The 23,213-nt window shown below is 39.5% G+C and overlaps 1 protein-coding gene across 1 annotated transcript in view; it reads left to right on the plus strand.

The window, feature by feature from the left end:
• The first annotated feature begins 11,456 nt into the window (after positions 1-11,456).
• The window catches only part of SPAG1 (sperm associated antigen 1), an 80,596-nt gene continuing 68,839 nt past the window's right edge, over positions 11,457-23,213 (plus strand). Inside the window, exons 1-4 of the mRNA XM_003408415.4 lie at positions 11,457-11,616; positions 14,177-14,336; positions 17,323-17,448; positions 22,846-22,910. Coding sequence (XP_003408463.2) covers positions 11,477-11,616; positions 14,177-14,336; positions 17,323-17,448; positions 22,846-22,910 — 491 coding nt within the window. The 5' untranslated portion in view covers positions 11,457-11,476. The remainder of the gene's footprint in view (positions 11,617-14,176; positions 14,337-17,322; positions 17,449-22,845; positions 22,911-23,213) is intronic.

Raw genomic sequence — 23,213 nt, forward strand, 5'->3', positions numbered from 1 at the left:
AAGATGTCTCCTTATGGCAGCCTATTGAACAAATAAACACCAACTCATTGGATAATGTAGTTGCACTTACCTTAACTGTTATAACTTCATCATAGGTCCCTTGTGTATTAATAGTTTACTTGAATATTGTTATTTGTTGACAGGACAGAATGGTTTAATGGAAAAAGCATTACATAGCCTTTTCATACCCCCTTCATCTATAAAATTGAAGTAATTTTACATATTTTTAAGAAGAAAACAGATGTAAAATTCCTTTAAAAGGGTTCTTCGGCTCATTGTGACCCAATAGGACAGAGTAGAACTGCCTCATAGGGTTTCCAAGGAGCGGCCAGTGGATTTGAACTGCCGACCTTTGGGTTAGCAGTCAAGCTCTTAACCACTGTGCCACCAGGGTTCCTCTTTTGACTAGTGCTCTATAAATATAAAAGTCAGAAATCAGAAATTTGAACTTAAAATTAGCACATAACTTGACCCCTAATACATTGCTTACACATGACTCTGGACACACTGATTAGAAAAAGTACTGAATGAGAGTGGTTCAGATCTAGTCTTGCCACTTACCTACTCAATAACTGAGCAATTCACGTTTTTTTTTCTAACTTTGGTTTCATTGTCACAGTAGAGGAAGTATGGTCAGTATGTGGCATTAACAGTCCTTTGAGACAATCTTCAGAGACTGAAATTATGAAAAATTCAAATATAGCAGATTAAATCAGAAATGATGAATGAGCCCTAAGGAAGAATAAAATAGAGATGGCTGAGGAGATAGAAAAACAAGTTGCCTCCTTTTCACATACACATATACACGTACATCTCTACCCTTCATAGAATAATGTTTATGTTGAAAATTAGTCAAGGAGAATAGGGCTGAAGGATCCATCCAGCCATAGGAGAGCAAGGGGAATGAGCATTTCTGAAATAGAGGAAACTGAAAGGGTTCAGGGGTAGAAGGTGAGCTTGTCTTGTTATCACTTCAGAATTAAGCCCACGTGACTGGAACTTCGTGAAGGAGGAGAGTGGGAGGAGATGAGGTTGTAGAGGTGGACGGGTCAGCTCACTTAAGGCCTCGTGGTAGGAAGCCACTGGGGGAGTAAACAGGAGAGTAACATGGTTTAAGATTTAAAAGATCACTTGGCTGTTAGGTGAGAATGAACTGTGTAGGGACAGGAGTGGCAGCAGGGAACCCAGTTAGAAGTACTTCTAATCCTTTGAATGTGAGCCATTTTCTCTCTGGAAACAGAATTTTGTCAGTGTTCTGAATTTTTACTGTATGTGCCTTGGCATGCGTCTGTTTTTTCCATTGCTTTGGTCACTTAGTGGCACTTTCAATCAGGAAACTCAAAGGTCTTCAATTTGGGGAAATTTTTAGTAAAAAATAACTTCCTACCCTCAATTTTCTCTTTCTAGAAATACTTTTTTTTTTTTAAATCAAATATTAGACTTCTTTGACCTATTTTTTTTTTTTTTTGGTCTTTTCTTGTTTTCCACCCTTTTTTTCCTTTACTCTGTGAGAGAGTTCTTTATCTTCTAATCCTTCTATTGGGCTTTTTGTTTCTGGTATATTTTTAATTTCCATGAGCTTAGTTATTTTTCTTTGTTCCCCCTTTACATATACATATGCATATTTCTGTTCTTGTTTCTTGGATGCAATATCTTATTTCTATAAAGACTATAATTTTCATTTGCCTATGTAATCTGTTGTCTTCAAATTGCTTTTTATTCTGCTTGTTTATTCAGCATAAGTATATACGTAATTATAACCAAAAGAAAACATTAAGTATTAGTGAGAAAAGAATTGCAGGACATGTGGAATTACAACTACTCTCCCGAATACTTAAACTGTTCCTTCCTATGCTGAAAGTAAAATCATGTGACATCTTGGTAGGCTTAGTGCTGTCAATTTAGGATGTAATTTTAAACCAAGTTTGCTGGCTGGAATGAGGTGTGAAGTGACTTTGAGGGGCTGGTGAGTGTGATGCTGTTGGCCATCATGAAGAATTTAGTAAAGTGACCTAAGGATTATTCTAGAGCTTGAATCCATTCTCCAACACTGACAACGGAAATGACAACATAAATATAGTAAATTATATTTTGAGCATTAGAATTTTTACCATCACCAGCACCTGCTGATAGACCGTAAGGTCTTTGATAGAAATACAAAAATGGAGAAGTATATTGAACTCCTACTATGTGCCAGGTACTGTACTAGGTTTTTTGTGTTCATCATCTATTTTAACTAGTGTGAAATTACAAAACTGGAGTACAGTTCTCCACAAGTGATCTCTACTGTTTTATTCATCTGAATTGCGTTATGTCTCGTTCACCTTTATGTCCCAGCACCTAGTACAGTGGCAAAGTACAGGATCAGCGGAAAAGGGGAAGAGCCTGAACAAGGTGGCTTGACATAGTGGCTGCAACAATGAGTTCAAGCGTAACAATGGTTGTGAGGATGGTGCAGGAGAGGCCAGTGTTTGCTCTGTTGTGCACAGGGTCTCTATGAGTCGGAACCGACTCGACGGCACCTAACAACAAGTACAGTGCCTGGCTCATAATCAGCACTCTAAAAATGTTGACTGCATGAAAAGGAAGAGGAAATCTTGAATAACTACAAGAAGAGTACAAAAGTTATTTACTCTTGTTCAGGGGGGGAACATGCATCTAGCTTGCAATGGAGTTTATGAAATTTTAATTATGTTTCTATAGCTAAGTAGGGTGGCTAGTGGTTAAGTGCTACAGCTGCTAACCAAAAGGTCAGCAGTTCAAATCCATCAGGTGCTCCTTGGAATCTCTGGGGCTGTTCTACTCTGTCCTGTAGGGTCGCTATGAGTCGGAATCAACTCCACAGCAATGAGTTTGGTTTTTTTTTTTTTTTTTTTTTTTTTGGTCAGGTACTACAACAATCCAGGATAACAGGACAAGTAACAATGTTTTAACTGAATGTGAAATGTATCAAAGGAGAGGGAGGGGAGCTCTCACCCTACCACTCTTATTACATGCCGAAGAGTCAATTCCGTCTCATAGTGATCCTATGTGACAGAGGACAACTGCCCCATAGGTTTTCCAAGGCCGTAATCTTTATGGGAGCAGATGGCCAGGTCTTTTCTCCCTCGGAACGGCTGGTGGGTTCCAACCATAGACCGTTCAGTTAGCAGTCCAGCCCTTACCCACTGCGCCACCAGGGCTCCCCACTCATCTTAAAAAATGTTACCTCCCCCAAAATGTTCCCTTGACCCAGCGAAGATGAAGCGAAGCTGGGACTTGTAAGGCCAATCGACGGGGTGGCAGGGCGGGGACTGGCCAATCACTCTGCAGGGGGGCCTAGTCCCCGCCTCCTGGCCGTCAGCCGTTCGTCTTGGGGTCCCGGGGCGGGGCGACGCGTCCTTCCCTCTGCACCTGCGGCGCCTTTAGTGCGTTGCTAGCGGCCGTGTCCTCCTCACCGCGCGGGGTCTGAGAACCAGGTGAATGCTTGTGTGTGTCTGCGGGACAGGAGTGAACTACAGCTCCCCGGCGCAATCCTTCCCTCCCCGAGCGGGGGCGAGAGTCGGAGACGGGGGAGCGCGTCCTGGAATGGACATCCTTCCCGGTCTGAGGAAGCACACTAGGGGCCTTCCAGGCCGCCGGGGCCGGAGTCGAAGTTGGGACGGGGGTCGCTGGGGCAGGGTCGCCGCCCTGGAGTTCCCGGGAACTGCCTGCGGCGATAAATCCTGGTTTCCAGGGCCAGGGGGTGGGAAGCGATTTCAAAAGAAGGGCTTTAAGGTGCTTCCTGACCGTTACATATTGTCTATATAGCTCCGGCGTCGGGGCCAGGCCCTGAACTCGCCGCTCTGACCGGCTGCGCGGTACATAGAAACCGTTGCTACGGCTGAAGGATGCCGTTTCCGTTCCGTTTCCGGCTGCAGGGGGCGCTCGGCCCTGTGGGTGCTGGACAGAACGTGCGTTGGTGGGAGATGGCCAGGTTTCTGTGAAGCCAGTGAATTCATATCAGTTTGCACTAGAGGTATTATTGATAAACTGATTAGGAAATATGGGAAATGGATGTGGCTCAGGATGATGGAGAAGAAATTAAATCCAGGTACATACATAAAACGGAAGATTTCCCTAATCAGACAAGAACTGCAAACAGATGTGGAAGAATTTTAAAGAGAGCATATAAACTGTACAGATTACTTTTTGGAACCTGAGAATTAATATTTGTAGTCTTGAGAATGTATGTCCCACCAAAAAAAAAGGGGGGGAGGGGGGAGAAGTGGGAATTTTCAAAAAATTCTCAGAGAAATGTTAAAAACAGTTTTCAGAATGACATAGGTTGTGTCTTAAGAGGTGGCCCTATCCTGTCAAATTTTTTTTATTATATTTTATTCAAATCATAAAATTGCAAGGTACCTTAAATTCTATGTAATCCATTTCAATCCCAGCTAGATGCTTAAATCTCTCCCATCAAAGATCCTCCAGCCTCTTTGGACAAATTCCCCAAAGGCAACCCGTTTTATTCTGAGCAGCACCAATAATTAAAAAGTTCTTCATCTTGCTTTCCTGAAACATCCATCCTTAAGGCTTTCCTTGTGATGGGAGACATTCATCATGGTGGGCCCTGCAGGTGTGGTGTGAAAGCCACAATCTAATTTCTCAGCTGGGTCTCATCCAAAAGCTGAACTGTCATGTATATTCTATACCTAAGTCAAAGCCAGCAGGTACATGGAGGAGAGGCTGACAGAGCATCCTATTTTTCTGCAGAGGTCTGATATGTGACAGACTCCCAGAGGGCATCTTGCTGAAGGAAAACCTCTTAGTGAATTAGACACACTGCTACTGTTTCTTTTTTGCTTTTAAAACCACCACCCAATTTTTTTTTTTTTTTTTTAGAAATGTGAAAAACCAAGCGCGTTGCCGCTGAGTCGATTCTGGCTCACAGCAACCCTATAGGACAGAGCAGAACTGCCCCATAGGGTTCCCTAGGAGCGCAGGTGGATTCAAACTGCCGACCTTTTGATTAGCAGCCAAACTCTTTTTTTTTTTTTTAATTTTTATTGTACTTTAGATGAAGGTTTACAGAACTAGTTTCTCATTAAACAGTTAGTACATATATTGTTTTATGACATTGATTAACCACCCCACAACACTGTCAACACTTTCCCTTCTAAACCTTAGATTCCCTATTACCAGCTTTCCTGTCCCCTCCTGCCTTCTAGTCCTTCCCCCAGGGCTGCTGTGCCCCTTTAGTCTTGTTTTGTTTTATGGGCCTGTCTGATTTTTGGACAAAGGGTGAACCTTAGGAGTGACTTCAATACTGAGCTGATAGGGTGTCCAGGGGCCATACTATCAGGGTTTCTCCAGTCTCTGTTAGGCCACCAAGTCTGGTGTTTTTTTGTGAGTTATTATTTTGTTCTACATTTTTCTCCAGCCCTCTCCAGTACCCTCTATTGTGATCCCTGTCAGAGCAGTCAATGGTGGTAGCCAGGCACCATCTGGTTATACTGGACTCAGTCTGGTGGAGGCTGTGGTAGATGTGGTCCATTAGTCCTTTGGACTAATCTTTCTCTTGTATCTTTAGTTTTCTTCATTCTTCCTTGCTGCAGAAGGGGTGAGACCAGTGCACTATCGTAGATGGTCACTTACAGGCTTTTAAGACCCCAGATGCTACTCACCAAAGTAGAATATAAAACATTTTCTTTATAAACTGTGTTATGCCAGTTGAGTTAGATGTTCCCCAAGACCATGGTCCCCATAGCCCTCACCCACCAATTTGGTCCCTCAGAGAGTTTGGAGGTATCTATTTAGCTTCCATGACCTTGCCTTGCACAAGTTGTGCTGCCTTCCCCAGTATTGTGTACCGTCTTACCCTTCACCAAAATTACCACTTATCTATTGTCTGTTTAGTGTTTTTCCAACCCCACCCCTCCACTCCCTCATAACCATCAAAGATTGTTTCTTTTTGCATGTAAACCTTTTCATGAGTTTTTACAGTAGTGGTCTCCTACAATATTTGTTCTTTTGTGATTGACTTTTTTTTTTTGATTGACTTATTTCACTCAGCATAATGCCCTCCAGATTCATCCATGTTATGAGATGCTTCACAGATTCATCGTTGTTCTTTATCGTTGCATAATACTCCATCATGTGTATGTACCACAGTTCGTTTATCCATTCATCTATTGATGGGCATCTAGGTTGTTTCCATCTTTTTGCTGTTGTGAACAGTAGCAGCCAAACTCTTAACCACTATGCCACCAGGTTTTCCATATGGTTTAGTGAGTGGTTTATAAAAAACTTTGACAGTGACCCATAGCAAGAAATAGATTTTAATTTGCATCCATGTGCATTTATACACACATGTACATATAATTTCTGTTTACATAGATAAGAAAACTTTTTACGAAACAGTATTTACTTTAATGTTATGTGCCAGACAATGTGATATTTCTTTATTCTATGCTGTGCTATGCTGTGCTGTGCTGTGCTGTGCAGTGCTGTGCTATGCTGTGCTATTCTGTGCTATTCTATTCTATTTACATCAGCTTGTCATCCCCTGATGGCTTGTGTGTTGCTGTGATACTGGAGCTTTGCCACCAGTATGTCAAATACCAGCAGAGTCACCCTTGGCGGACAGGTTTCAGCAGAGCTTCCAGACTAAGATAGACTAAAAAGAAGGACCTGGCAGTCTACCTGTGAAAAAATTGGCCAGTGAAAACCTTATGAATAGCAGCAGAACGTTGATATTGGAAGATGATCCCCTCAGATTGGAAGGCACTCAAAATATGACTGGGGAAGAGTTGCTGCCTCAAAGTAGAAGAGAAAAAAAAAAAAAATCCTTGCCGTAGAGCTGATTCCAACTCATAGCAACCCTATAGGACAGAACAGAACAGAACTGCCCTATAGGGTTTCCAAGGAGCGGCAGGTGGATTTGAACTGCCAACCTCTTGGTTTACAGCCAAATGCTTAACTACTGCACTACCAGGGCTACCTTCAAAGTAGAGTTTACCTTAATTATGTGGTTGGAGTCAAGCTTTTGGGACCTTCAGTTGCTGATGTGGCATGACTCAAAATGAGAAGAAACAGCTGTAAACATCCATTAATAATAGGAAATGGAATGTACGAAGTATGAATCTAGGAAAATTGGAAGTGGTCAAAAATGAAATGGGACATATAAACATAGACATCCTAAGCATTAGTGAGCTGAAATGGACTGGTATTGGCCATTTTGAATCAGGCAACCGTATGTTCTACTATGTGGGGAATGACAAATCGAAAAGTAATGGTGTCACATTCATCATCAAAAAGGATATTTCAAGATCAATCCTGAAGTACAGCACTGTCAGTGATAGGATAATATCCATATGCCTACAAGGAAGACCAGTTAATACAACTATTATTCAAATTTATGTACCAAACACTAATGCCAAAGATGAGGAAACTGAAGATTTTTTACCAACTTTTGCACTCCGAGATTGGTCAAATATGCAGTCAAAATGTGTGGATAATTATTGGTGATTGGAATGCAAAAATTGGAAACGAAGGATCTATAGTTGGAAAACATGGCCTTGGTGATAGAAACGATGTCAGAGTGCACATGATTGAATTTTGCAAGACCAATGACTTCTTCATTGCAAGTACCTTTCTTCAGGCAACATAAACAGCGACTATACATGTGGACCTCACTGGATGGAAAACACAGGAATCAAATCAACTATCTGTGGAAAGAGATGATGGAAAGGCCGAGTATCATCAATCAGAATAAGGTCAGGGGTGGACTGTGGAACAGAATATCAATTGCTCATATGCAAGTTCAAGTTGAAGCTGAAGAAAATTAAAACAAGTCCACAAGAGCCAAAATGCGACCTTGAGTATATCCCCCTTGAGTATATGGAGACCATATCAAGAATAGATTTGATGAATTGAACACTAATGATCGAAGACCAGGCAAGTTGTGGGAAAACATCAAGGATGTTATACATAAAAAAAAAAAAAAGGTCATTAAAAAGAAAGAAAGAAAAGACCAAAATGGACGTCAGATGAGACTCTGAAACTTGCTCTTGAGCGTAGAGTAGCTAAAATGAATGGAAGAAATATGAAGTAAAACAGCTAAACAGAAGATTTCAAAGAGCAGCTCAAGAAAACAAAATGAAGTATTATAATGAAATGTGCAAAGACCTGGAGATAGAAAACCAAAGGGGAAGAATACGCTTGGTATTTCTCAAGCTGGAAGAGCTGAAGAAAAAATTCAAGCCGTGAATTGCAATTTTGAGGAATTCTATGGGCAAAATAATGATGCAGGAAGCATCAGAAACAAATGGAAGGAATATACAGAGTCACTGTACTAAAAAAAATTGGTTGACATTTCAAGCATTTCAGGAGGTAGCATATGATCAAGAACCGATGGTACTGAAGGAAGAAGTCCAAGCTGCACTGAAGGCACTAGCAAAAAACAAGACTCCAGGAATTGATGGAATACCAGTTGAAATGTTTCATCAAATGGATGCAGCGCTGGAAGTGCTCACTCATCTATGCCAAGAAATTTGGAAGACAGCTGCCTGGTCAATCAACTGGAAGAGATCCATATTTGTGCCCATTCCAAAGAAAGGTGATCCAACAGAAATTATCGAACAATATCATTAATATCGCAGGCAAGTAAGTTTTGCTGAAGATAATTAAAAAAAACTGTTACAGCAGTACATCGACAGGGAACTGCCAGAAATTCAAGCTGGATTCGGAAGAGGATGTGGACTGAGAGATATCATTGCTGATGTCAGATTATGGCTGAAAGGAGAAAATACCAGAAACATGTTTACCTCTGTTTTATTGACTGTGCAAAGGCATTCGACTATGTGAATCATAACAAATTACAGATAACATTTCGAAGAATGGGAATTCCAGAACACTTAGCTGTGCTCATGTGAAACCTGTACATAGGCCAAGAGGCAGTCATGCCAACAGAGCAAGGGAATACTGCATGGTTTAAAATCAAGAAAGGTGTGTGTCAGGATTGTATCCTTTCACCGTACTTATTCAATCTGTATGCTGAGCAAATAATCTGGGAATCTGGACTATATGAAGAGGAATATGGCATCAGGATCGGTGGAAGACTCATTAACAACCTGAGATATGCAGATGGCACAACCTTGCTTGCCGAAAGCAAAGAGAACTTCAAGCACTTACTGATGAAGATCAGACTACAGCCTTCTGGATGGATTACACCTTAACATAAAGAAAACAAAAATCCTCACAACTGGACCAGTAAGCAACATCATGATAAATGGAAAAAAGATTGATATTGTCAAGGATTTCATTTTACTTGGATCCACAATCATCATTTATGGAAGCTGCAGTCAGGAAATGAAATGACGTATGGGATTGGGCATATCTGCTGCAAAAGACCTCTTCAAAGTGTTAGAAAGCAAAGATGTCACTTTGAGGACTAAGGTGTACCTGACCCAAGTCATGATATTTCAATCGCCTCATACACATGCGAAAGCTGGACAATGAATAAGGAAGACTGAAGAATTGATGCCTTTGAGTTATGGTGTTGGTGAAGAATATTGAATATATTATGGACTGCTGAAAGAATGAACAAATCTGTCTTGGAAGAAGCACAGCCAGAATGCTCCTTAGAAGTAAGGATGGTGAGACTTTGTCTCACCTGTTTTGGACATGTTATCAGGAGGGATTAGTCCCTGGAGAAGGACATCATGCTTGGTAAAGTAGAAGGTCAGCAAAAAAGAGGAAGACCCTCAAGGAGATGAATTGACATAGTGGCTGCAGCAGTGGGCTCAAGCATAACAATGACTGTGAGGATGGCATAGGATCCGGCAGTGCTTTCTTTCTGTTATACATAGAGTTGCTGTGAGTCGGAACCATCTCAGTGGCACCTAACAACGACATTTTATCTCATTTTAAAAGAATGCTCATTTCAGCTCTCTAAACTGATTTCATGGGTTGGCACCTGCAGTTTGAAAAGCACTGGTTCAATTGTTAACCAAGTGAGATCTGTAGTTAGCCTATTGAGATTCAAATCCTTTTTTCACTACTAAGCTATATGGCCTTAAGCAGTTTACTTACTGGGAACTTCAACTCACGTAAAACGTTAGTAATTGTTATATTTCATGGGAGAAATTAGAAAATTAAGTAAGATCATATATGGGACTTAGTATTTAGCTTCATAAATGTTAACTGTTTTTATTATTATCATTCTCTACTTAATATCTACCTGCTATAGTACTTGAAGGATTAAATGAAGTAATACATATAAAGTGCTTAGAATGGTGCCCTGCACACATTAAGAACTGTGTAAGTATTTCTTACTGTTATTATTACCATCATTATTAGCAGCAGGATCACTATGGTGAAGCTGTCCAAGGCCTTCTTATTCCCAATTTAGTTCAATTCAGCAAGTGTTTATGACGGGACGAAGAGTCCCTGGGTGGCGCAAATGGTTAAGCACGTGGCTACTAACCAAAAGGTTGGCAGTAGGAACTGACCCAGCGTCATCTTGGAAGAAAGGCCTGATGATCTGCTTCTGAAAGCTTACAGCCATGAAAGCCCTGTGGAACACAGTTCTACTCTGCAAACACATGGAGGCGCCAAGAGTCAGAACTGACTCCATGGCAACGGGTTTGGTTTTGGCATGAGACACTACTTATGCTAGTCCTGAAGTTATGAAGATGGATAAAAGTAGGATCTCTCACAATCTAGAAGGGAAGACAGAGAAATAAAATTAAAATATGTGCCACGTGCTATAAACAAGGTATGTACAAAGTGTTTTAGAACACGTATCTGGAAGTTGTTGATTGATGGGAGTGAGTGGCAGGGAATGTAAGGAGGCAAAGAACGGGAAGAGAGTGATGTTAGGCAAACTTAAAAAGATGCTACCTATGTTTGTTCTGAATCGCAAAGGATGATTGGGAGTTTAATAAACAGCTAAGGTGGACAAAGGAGCCCTGGTGGTACAGTGGTTAAGCGCTTGGCTGCTAACTGAAATGTCGGTGGTTCGAACTCACCAGCCTCTCCAAGGGAGAAAAATAAGGCAGTCTGCTTCCGTAAAGATCGTAGCTCGGAAACCCTGTGGGGCAGTTCTACTCTGTCCTGTAGGGTCGCTATGAGTCTGAATTGACTCAACGGCAACTGGTTCAAGGTGGAAGAAGATCATTTAAAATCAATATTGAAAGATATCTTAAAAAAGCAGTTGAGCGCCAAAACCTACTTTGTCATTGTATTCCAGCTTTGCATGAGTGAAGATTGAGCGAGATAAGCCATACGTGGCCCATCACTAATTTAGCTCCAGAAATGTTAACTGTTATTATCAGGGTGAGAGTGTTTAAAATAAGTACCTTCTTTCTCCCTGGAAGAAAGCTCTCCATCTCCCCCTTTTCTATAGAAATGAAAAATAGATATCACAGAAGTACCTAGATGCTTACTGCTGTCCAAACGGACTATTACTGTATATATTGTTAACTGTTGTCCTGTACTGTTGAATATTTCAGGCATGACTGCCAAAGACTGTCCATCATTGTGGGGCTTTGGAACAACAAAAACATTTAAAATTCCTGTTGAACATTTGGATTTCAAATATATTGAAAAATGTTCAGATATTAAACACTTGGAAAAAATTTTTTGTGTGCTCAGGTAAGCATTTAAAAATTGTTTCATGTTTCAGTAATAGTCTGTTGATTTTAATTATATTGTTTCTGCCTTCTAAAAATTAAAAGTTACATTAAAAATATTGGAGACAATTTCAAACATTGAGGCTGTTTGTTGGTCTTGTCCATGTTAGGTTTCAGAATAGTGGTTTTGCTTCTATGGTTAGGTCCCCCCCCCCATCTGATTAACATAAATATTTTAATATCATCCTTAGGGTTCAGTTAGTTTCTGTACTTTAATTTGCCTGCAGAGTTTCAAGAAAATAACTGAATAGTGCAGAGAAACAAGTGCCAATGCTAGTTGGTCTTTAAGGGCTGACTTTGCAATACTGGATTTTTTTTTACATAGTGCAAATATACCAAACAAAACATTTGCCAATTCATCAGTTTCTGCATGTACAACTCAGTAACATTGTTTATACTCTTCATGTTGCACAACTCTTATCCCTATCTTTTTTCTAACTATTCTACCACCATTGATGTGAACCCAGTGTCCCCTAGGAAAAACTCCACCTTCTTTGGTTAGTTTTGAGGGTTCTGACTAGCTCTACTTCCAGCATTAATAATCAGTATACCAAAAAGCCTGTTGCCATTGAGTCGATTCCAACTCATGGCAACCCTATAGGACAGAGTAGAACTGCCCCATAGGGTTTCCAAGGAGTGGCTGCTGGATTTGAACTACCATCCTTTTGGTTAGCAGCCATAGCTCATAACCACTGCACCACCAGGGCCCCAGCAGTTAGCATATAAGGGGGTATTTTTCTTGCTTCCTCCACATTTTTCCAGGAAAACATAAAGTAGCTGTGGAAGTGGCTGTTAGGAGGTAAGGCTACTGCCCCAGCCGACACCAACAGAGTTCTTTGGCACTCTCCATACCATCTGCCAGCATAGGTGGCTGGCTTACAGCAAGCTGATCAGAGGGAGGGTGGTGGGGAGGACTGAAGATGGCATCAGACGAGAAGGAATCCGGGCCTTCTCAGGGTAAGAGCCTGATTGCCAAACTGTTATGTGCATCAAATGTTCTTGTTAAAAATGCAAAATTGAGGGCCCCATTTCCAGAGATGCCACTTCAGGAAATGTGGTGTAGGTCCCAGGACCATGTGTTTTTAACAAGTGCAGAGGGTGGGAAGCTGATTGTTGTACAGGTGGACAAAGGAGCCCACTTTGAGAAACACTGCCCCTTGCAGTAGCAACCTTTGACACTGATTCAGGATTTCTTGGTGTGTGTTCATTTGGAGGCCAGAATTCTATTGCAGAAGGTGATTATGGAGTGCAAATACTCCTTCCTGTGGCATCAGTAGTCCAGTATTCCTAATGCTTGGCAGTGGTTCTCTCTTCATTCTTCTGACTGCTTTCCTTCATTATCACTGTGTTCTTTCTTTTTCTCTGTCATCACTCTATCCTCTTGTCCTCCCTAAACACTGCTTGTCCCCAGCCAGAGTTGATGTAATAATCTCATCATTTCTGAAATAGAAGGTGAAGAATCATATCATTGTTTTCCTCAGCAGTGTAAGAGTATTTTCATTCATATTTGGTCAAGGATTCATGGAGAACATGACAAGTTTATGGGATGAAAGAGTTTGAAAACCACTGTAATAGTGTTAAAGGCACCCTGGTGGTACAGTGTTTAAGTGCTCAGCTGCTAACAGAAAGGTTGGTGGTTCAAGCCTACCAGCTGCTCCTTGGGTGAAAGATGTGGCAGTCTCCTTCCGAAAAGATCACAGCTGTGGAAACCCTATGGAATAGTTCTACTCTGTCCTGTAGGATCTCTGTGTGTCGAAATCAGCTCTACGGCAATAGGTTTTTGTTATAATGTTGATTCCAAGAAATCCTATGACTGGCCTGGTTAAATTATATTGTGTTGAGTTGGAATTATTTTTAATATTTCATTTGAAAACGGATCGACTTCTATTTTTCTTAAAAAAATTAAGAGTAAACAGAACTACAAGAGAAGTAGAAAAGATTGATTTTCCTTAAAAACAAACAAAAAACTGATGTCTCAGTTTAACTCTCTAAGGAAGAAACTATTCCTTGACTGGTTAAATTTAGAGACTTTTTGTCTAATCAGTCTCTATCATTTATTCCTGTGCCTTTGAAAAAAAAATTGGATTACAAACAGAAACTCCTCATTGGAAAGAAGTCCAAATTCTCGCTCTGTCCCTGTCTCCAATATTGAATTTCGACTTAGAAGTTTAAATTACCTTATGCATAAAAGTAACCATATGTGTATTAAAGAGGAGAGAAAATGTTATTTATTCCATTTTTAAAGTGTGTATGATGGAAATTGGTTCCTTTGGAGTTTTTTGTTTGTTTGTTTTTTCCCCTTTGTTTCATTACTTCATCGATTAACAGATGAAAATAGAGGCTGCGCTCGTAGGGGAGGGTGGGAGGGAAGCCAGCAGAGCAGCCCAGCCTTTGGCCTTGTGCAGGGACAGCCCTTGAGATCTCCCAATAGCCCCTTGACTCCGTGGAACCCAAATAGTAAACAGTCTGCCTAGATGATCTCTAGATACGGCTTTAACTCTCTAAGAATTTTTTTTTTTAAGGTCTGGTGAGGAAGGATATTATCCTGAACTTACAGAATTTTGTGAAAAGCGCCTTAAAAGCTTAGCTCCTCAAAGTAGAGCCTTGAGGAAAGATAAGCCTGCAGCAACAGCATCCAGTTTTACGGCAGAAGAATGGGAAAAAATCGATGGCGATATAAAGGTAACACCAATATGTGATAAATATCGTAGTGACATTGTATATGCATCTGCTTCACTTATCTGATATCCTGAAGGCTTCTTGTCTGTCAGTAAAAGGCTCTTGGTGGTAATTAAACCTGTTGCCATAGAGTCAACTCTGACTCATAGCGACCCCATAGAACAGAAGAGCCCCATGTGGTTCCCAAACTGTAAATCTTTACAGAAGCAGACTGCCACATCTTTCTCCCACGGAGGGGCTAGTGGGTTCAAACCACCCACCGTTGGTTAGCAGCTGAGTGCTTAACCCTTGTGCCATCTGGGCTGCCTTTAGTGGTAATTACTTAGGTAGTATCGGTTGCTTTTTGCACCCAGGAGAATATTATGAATGCCCACCTGTGTGTGTGCGTTGTGTGCGTGTTTTAAATGACTAATAGTCCATCCTTTGAAAAATCATAGTTTAATCAAAACAACAAACAAGGAAACAAACCTGTTGCCTTCGAGTCACTGCTGACTCATAGTGACCCTATAGGACAGAGTAGAACTGCCCCACAGAGTGTCCAGGGAGTGGCTAGTGAATCTGAACTGCCAACCTTTTGATTAGCAGCCAAGCTCCCAACCACTGTGCCCCTCTATAAATCGTGTTTGTCCAAAATTTTTTTTGTACTACCCTAGTTATTTCCTCAGAAAGAATTATTAGAATTCAAATTTCTTAATCAAAGAGTTTGAATATTTTTTGAAATTTTCAGATAGGATTTGAAACCTATTTCCATGTTCTCCAGAAAAGTTGTACCTTTGTACTCTCCCACCAGTAGCACCTGTAATGATGACCCTCTTTCATTCCTGATGTTGGTCATTTTTATTCTATCTCTTATTTTCCTTATCAGTCTGGCTAGAGGTTTATCAATTTTATTGATCTTTTCAGAGAAAGCCTTCATTTTCATCAGTTTTCTCTATTGCTTTCCTGTTTTCTACTTCACTGATTTCTGCTCTTTTTTTTTTTTTTTTTAATTTCTTTACTTCTGTTCAGTTTGAACTTAATTTGCTCATCTTTTTTGGGGTTTTTTTTTTTTTTTAGGATGGAAGCATATGTATTGATTTGAGACCTTTGTAATATAAGCAGTTAACACTCTAAATTTCCCTCTAAGCACTACTTTAGTTATGTCTCACAAATTTGGTGTGTTGTGCTTTCATTTACATTTAGTTAAAAATATTTTCTAATTTCCCTTGTGATTTCTTTTTTGGATTATTTAGAAATATATTATTAGATATCCAAAGGTTTTGGGGTTTTTCAGGTATCTTTTTATTGTTGATTTCTAGTTTAATTCCATTGTAGTCAGAGAAGATAGTTTGTATCATTTCAGTCTTTTTAAATTTATTGAGACTTGTTTTATGGCCCAGTAAGTATTCTGTCTTCCTGGATGTTCTGTACGCACTGGAAAATAATGTGCATTCTGCTGGTGATGGGTAGAGTATTTTTTTTAAACTGACTCTGGAAAGACAGGTTTTTTGCTTTCCTTTTATTTATTTTATTTAGCATATATTTCTGGGAATGGTTAGTACATTTAAAAACAATTTTGAAGTATATGTATTCTCTAACTCAGAAAGCTAAATTTTTAAGACTTTAAGCTTTCTCGTTTTACCATTTCATTGAATTGAGTTTGAAAATCTGGTAATCTATTAACAAGTCAAGAACAACACTTCACAGCAGCTGGTTGGCTAAAATGCTTAAGCACTGGCTGAAAGGCTGGTGGTCCAAATGCACTCAGAGGCCTTGGAAGAAAGGCCTCCGGATCTGCTTCCGCAAAAGTTGAAAACCCTGTGGAGCAGTTCTGCTCTGCACATACGGGGTAGCCATGAGTCAGAATGGACTCCACAGCGACTAACAGCAACAACCATTAGGAATGGACTAATTCAGCAACAAAAGACACTTTGTACCCACAATTCTTTGGTGTTATCTTTAACGTATAAACAGATTAGGCTTAGTTGCAGAGCCTGCTTTCTCCCCCATTGTGTGTCCTTTCCATTTTGTCACTTCTTGAGTTTGTTCCCTTCTCACTTCCCTTTTTTTCCACACTTTCTTTGCCACTTCTTCCTCATTCCCCATTCTCCCTTACTCCTTCTAAAATTTTTCCTCTTTCCACTAAAGGGACACACTAGCCCGAAGGCAGGAGGGGACAAGAAAGCTGGTAATAGGGAACCCAAGGTAGAGAAGGGAGAGTGTCGACATGTTGTGAGGTTGTTAATTGATGTCATAAAACAATTGTGTACAAACTGTTTAATGAGAAGCTAGTTTGTTCTGTAAACCGTCATCTAAAGTACAGTTTAAAAAAATTACTAGGAATTACAAAAAAAAATTCTCCCCTTCTTTGTACCTCTCTTCCCTTGTTTTTCTTTTTCGTTTCATGCCCCCTTCCATCCTCCCTGTGTCCTGTATGGATGGGACAGATAATATAGTTATTATTGCACCCTAGTGCCTGTATAAGGGTATCTGATAAACATTAGACCTTCAATATGTATTTGCTGAATAAATAATAGAATTTTACAGATAATAAAGAAATCTCTTTTATTTACAGCATCCACTCAATTTTTCCTGGCACCTATGATAATTCAGTTCAGCAAAAATTATCGAAAACCTATTGTGTGCCAGACATTGTGCTAGGTTCTTGAATCACAAATATGAGATTAAGACATAGGCCCCACCCTCAAGGAGCTCACAGTACATTGAGAGAGACAAATAATAAATAGATGATTTAAAATCTTTATGGTCATGCATACAGGATGAGCACTTTTAGCCCATCCAGGAGGTTCAGGGAAAGCTTGTTGGAAGAGATGATAAATAAGATCTAGCAAGATAAATAAAAGTAGGAAAAACATTCCAGATAGAATGGGATGATCAAATTGCCATCTAAAATATTGACCCAGAGGAAACTATGATGATGTATAGTCCTTTCTCATGCCTGATTAATTATTTCAAACTGTATATTTACCTCTTTCTCCCTTGTTCTTAGAGTTGGGTATCAGAAATTAAAAAAGAAGAAAATAAAATACACTTCCCTGAAACTGAAACATTTCCAGCCATGAACAATAATTTGCCTCCAGTTCGTGGTTCAAACAGCTGTCTTCCTGTTGGCAAGGTAGGCCTTTCTGGGGGGAGGTGTGGGTGGTAGGTGGAGAAGGTGGTGGTGGTTTTTTAAAGAGAGCTCTCTCAGTTTAATTGGAGGAGCCAAAGTGTGATGCCCTCCAGGAGTTGGGATTGTTTTCAGCTGGCCACGTATAGTTACCTTCTCGAGCAGAGTATATCTCCTGGCTTGCAGATCAAAATGAAGTACCTTTCTCCTTTGAAGATTTGCATCTTGGGTTTACTGCCTTTCGTCATTTTTTTTTTTTTCCTGTCCTGTCTCTTTTACCCTCACTGGGCACTGGTTTTTTTCTGGGTGGTATTACAGAACCTAGTCCATGTCTCCTCGGCGTTGAGGGTCTCTGGGCTTTCACTTGGCTCTCTCATTCCAATCCCTCTGCCCTACTTTTTTTCTTTTATTCCTCTTATTTTTGATAGGATAGTTACCTAATTTTCTTCCTTCCTAATGGACTCATTCTTGTTATTCTGTTCTTTTCTTTGAATCCCCAATTTTATTTTTAAAAACCCACAGTCCTTCGTGACTCTGCTCTCTGATAATTTACCTTCTTGATCTTTTCCATTAGGAATTATTCAGGTAACTGAGGTTCACAGTAGTATGGTAAGGACGCCACTGCCTGTAATCAATAAAGTCATATTTATTGAACATCCACTATGTGCCGAGTCTGTGTCCTGGAGACAGAACAATGACTAAGACTTGGTTTCTACCCTCAAGGGGTTTATAGTCTAGTGGGATAGGCAGATCAGTAGTATAACAGTTCTTAGAGTATGGTCTGTACATCCCTAGATCCCCAAGAACCTGTTCAGAAAGTCAAAGCTATTTTAATAATAGTAATACTTTGTCTTTTTCACTATGTCGACATTTGTGCTGAGGGTGCAAAAGCAATAGTGGGCAAAACTGCTGGTGCCTTAGCACAAATCCAGGTATCGGTACTACTAGTAGTCATTGTTTTCTCCACTGCTACACACCACAGTAAAAAAAAAAAAAAAAAATCCAGTTTCAGTTTAGAATGTCCTTGATGAAACAAGTAAAATTTATTCATTGTATTCAAACTTGAACCTCAAAAACACATCATTTTAATATTCTGTGTGACAAAATGAGAAGTTCACAGAAACCACGATACTGCATAGTGGTAGAAAATATCATAGATATCTTAAGAAAAGGTATTGTGTGATTGAGTTGCGAGCTAAAGTAGCTGTTTTTTTTCCTAGGACATTGTTTTTACTAGAAAGAGTGACTGACAAACTATGGTTATTCAGACATGGGTTTTTGGCAGACATTTCCTCGAAAATGATTAATGTGGCCTGTCACTTCAGGGAAAAGAATTGACAGTATTTGTTGCTAGTGATAAAATCTAAGCTTTCAAATGCAGATTAGGGTATTTGATATGTGACTCTCGGAATACCTGTTTGTGCAAAAAATATCCCATTTAAGAAGAATACTTAAAGACTTTTTTATGAACTCTGTAGGGATATTGGAGCCCTAGTGCACAGTGGTTAAGCATTTGGCTGCTAACGAAAAGGCTAGCAGTTCAAATCCACCAGCTGCTCCTTGGGAACCTATGAGGTAGTTCTACTCTGTCTTATAGGGTTGCTATGAGTCGGAATCAACTCGACGGCAATGGGTTTATTTTATTTTTTTGGTAGGGATATTAACAAATGAGATTATTTGCTTATTTATTTCTTTATTGTGCTTTAGATGAAGGATTACAGAGCAAATTAGTTTCTCTTTAGACAATTAATACACATATTGTTTTGTGACATTGGTTGCCAGCCCGGTGACATGTCAACACTCTCCCCTTCTCTACCTTGGGTTCCCCATTTCCATTCATCCAGCTTTCTTGTCCACTCCTGCCTTCTTGTCCTTTCCCCTCGGCTGGTGTGTCCATTTAGTTTCATTTTGTTTTATGGGCCTGTCTAATCTTTGGCTGAAGGGTGAGCCTTAGGAGTGACTTCCGTACTGAGTTAAAAGGGTGTCCAGGGGCCATACTCTCGGGAAAATGTGATTTTTTTTTTAATGTCATATAATGAAATGTGTCAGCATTTGGAAGATCTGGGTAACTCAGAATGACCAATTCTTGATTTTACAAAATTGTACATGTGTAAAACACCCATTCAAAATACAAAATAGATGGGTGGATTTTAATGTACAAAAAGTTTATTGATATGGTTTCAGAGTCTATATTTCTACATTATAACTAATCTTTAAGAAATTACCACTTGTTGAGTTTAGATATAATTTCAAAGCAGAAATAATTATCCAAAAAACCTAATAGAATACTTTTGTAACCACATATCTGTGTGAGGCATAGCATATACTTCCTCAAAAGAGCATGGCACAACAGAATGAATGCCAAAGAAGATATGAGAACCCAGCTGTTTTAAACCACACATGAAAGAAATTTGCATCCAAACTCCCTGAGGGACCGAATTACTGGGCTGAGGGTTGGGTAGGGCTGGGGACCAGGTCTCAGGGGACTTTTAGCTCAATTGGCATAACATAATTTATAAAGAAAACTTTCTACATCCTACTTTGGGGAGTAGCGTCTGGGGTCTTAAAAGCTTGTGAGTGGCCACCTAAGATGCTCTAATGGTCCCACCCCATTTGGAGCAAGGAAGAATGAAGAAAACCAAAGACACGAGGGAAAGGTTAGTCCAAAGGACTAATGAACCACAACTACCACAGCCTCCACCAGGCTGAGTCCAGCCCAGTTAGATGGTGCCCAGCTATCACCACCAACTGCTCTGACAGGGATCACAATAGAGGGTCCTGGGCAGAGCTGAAGAAAAATATAGAACAAAATTGAAACTCACAAAAGAAAAACCAGACTTACTGGTCTAACAGAGACTGGAGAAACCCCGAGATTATGGCTCCTGGACACCCTTTTAACTCAATATTGAAGTCACTCCTGAGGTTCACCCTTCAGCCAAAGATTATACAGGCCCATAAAACAAATTGAGACTAAATGGGCAAACCAACCCAGGGGCAAGAATGAGAAGGCAGGAGGGGACAGGAAAGCTGATAATGGGGAACCCAAGATCAAGAAGGGGAGAGTGTTGGGACACTGTGGGGTTGGCAACCAATGTCACAAAACAATATGTAAATTGTCTAATGGGAAACGCATTTGTTCTGTAAACCTTCATCTAAAGCACAATAAAAAAATAGAAAAAAAGAAATTTGCAAAAATATAGAACAATGTCATTCTTCTATTTTTTTTTAATTTAGTTATTTTCATAAAAATATGCTCTTTATGCTAACATGCAATGGGCTTATCACTGTTACATTTAAATTAATGAATAAATAATTGAACACTTTCTCAGTTTTAATTTCTAATATTGTACATATCAGTAGATATAGCCTACCTAAACAAAAGCTCATTGGCGTCCTCAATAATTTTCAAGAGTGTAAAAAGATCCTGATACCAAAAAGTTTGATTCCCACTATGGAGTATGTCATGGATTATAAGAGACTAAGTATGAAATACTACGGGATTATGTAGAAGTGGTGCCTATCCCAATCTTCTGCAGTTAGAAGACGTTGCCTTCTTTTATAACATAAAATATAAGATCACACATTATATTTTATCTCATGCACCTGGGTCCATGTCTTGAATCTCTTATTGAGCCATGTTCATTTTCTGATCCGAGGATTTTTTTTTTTCATCACAGTCAGGTATTTGAGAGCCACTGTGAGTGTTAAGTACCCCTGGTTTCTAATTAGTGCCCTTTTAAAACTATGCTACCTAACAACAATGACAAACACCACCTTAGTGTTGAGAACATTGTCTTTATGAGCAGAAAAATAAGTTCAAGCACCTGATGATATTTACTGAGCCTGTAAGGACTACGTGGTACCCCATGCAGTTTATAGTTCTAGTATGCTAATTTATCTCTTAGCCATCACAAATCTAATAGTGAAGACTTTAATGGCTTATAAAATCAGTACCTACTTTATTATTATAAGTACTACTATATTTCCCTTTTTTCAGACTATATAGATATTTTTGTAAAATTAACATTCCTTAGTCTTTATCACTTATCTAGCATAAAATTTTACTTGCTCTGGGAGATTAATGTGAGAATAATGGCTACTGTTTACTGTCCAGCACACCTTCCCTCCTATTCCCTTCTGTTGCAGAACCTGCTCCCGGTTCTCAGCAGCAGGCATATGACTTAATTTGGAACACTTTATAGCACCATGCTAGTGCTTGGTTGCTGGAGCCCTGGTGACGCAGTGGTTAAGAGTTTGGCTGCTAACCAAGAGGTCAGCAGTTTGAATCAACCAGCCGCTCCTTGGAAACCCTGTGGGGCAGTTCTACTCTGTCCTATAGGGTTGCTATAAGTTGGAAACAATTTGACAGCAAGGGGTTTGGCTTTTTGGCTTAGTGCCTAGTCAGGGATGGGCGCATGACCTAAACTAGCCAATCAGAGGCCTTTCCTGAGATTTCTCAAACTGAAGCTGGAGAGAAGAGTGGCTCTTCTTTTTCCTTTCTGATGGGAGGCCTGTGAAGTTATAATTCCAGAACTACTTATAGCCATGATTCCTACTACAGTGAAACTTAGGAGAACCGCAACTTGATGGGACTGCCTTGTTTTTCCAGATCTCAAAAGTTTTCCACCTTTGACAGGGTACAGTGTTACCGCTTTTTTTGGTCACACTTTATTAGTGGAAAATATTTGAGTTTTCCTTCTCTTACAGATTTCTGCCTTACACAGTTTCTGGCTGTCGCAGGTTTTACCGTACATAGAGAAAGCCTTCGGGAAAAATAAAACCAGCAGGCAGAGAGAAGCAGAGTCTTAAGGACGGGGGAAAGAGAAGGAGAGCCTGGGAGAGGAGGAAAGGCAGGGACAAAGGCTGTGAATCTCCTCATCTGGCAATACCCCTGCCTCTTCATCAGTTTGTCTACATAAACCAATCATTTATTCTTTTTTAATAGAATTAGTCCTAGTTAGGTGTCTGCCATTGCAAACAATATGGCAAAGTGGTTATTCTTTTTTCTGTTATTTCTCCAATGCCAAGGTTGTAAAACAATGAATGATACTTTAGTACCTTTTTAAGGTGATAAGAAAATCAGTAATAATCACACATTTCACCCATGTGAGCTATTTTATTTTATATATCTTAAATAATGAATTAGTAAAAATCCTCTTTATGTACTTGAAGGTCTGTAGATTTTTCTCAGGATCAACTACAAATTTAAAATCCTTTCTCTTACCTGCTGTACATTATTTTGTTGATAACTATAATATTGGAGTTGTTATAACTTCAAAGGGACCTGTTTTTATATCCATTCAATTTTTATATCTCAATGTAATGCTTTGCACTGCATTATATTAACCTGCCAATCTTAGATAGAATGTATCTCATAAAATATGATTTTTTTTTTTATTTCAGGAAAAGTATTCTAAAAGTAAGCCAGCTAAAAAGAAAATTCCAAGGGATTATGCAGAATGGGATAAGTATGTTTTGCATTTCTTTATATAAAATTTGTCACTGAAGATTTTTCTACCATAAATTAGTGTAATAACTTCTTAAATAATTATTATAAAACTGAATATGTCAACAATACTCATTATTTCAGTAGAATACTAAAAACACCTAACCTAAGCACTTTGGATTTTGTTATTAAAGAAGAAGCTACTGCATCCTTTTGTTTATAAGATCAACTAAGAATACATAATTCTTATACCCACCTAAAATAAAAAAGAATAAAACATTAAAAACAGGGAGATTGGTCATAATTATACCTATAAAGTTCTGAA

This window comes from Loxodonta africana, chromosome 14 (assembly GCF_030014295.1).
Source record: "Loxodonta africana isolate mLoxAfr1 chromosome 14, mLoxAfr1.hap2, whole genome shotgun sequence".
In the NCBI taxonomy this organism is placed as follows: Eukaryota; Metazoa; Chordata; class Mammalia; order Proboscidea; family Elephantidae; genus Loxodonta; species Loxodonta africana.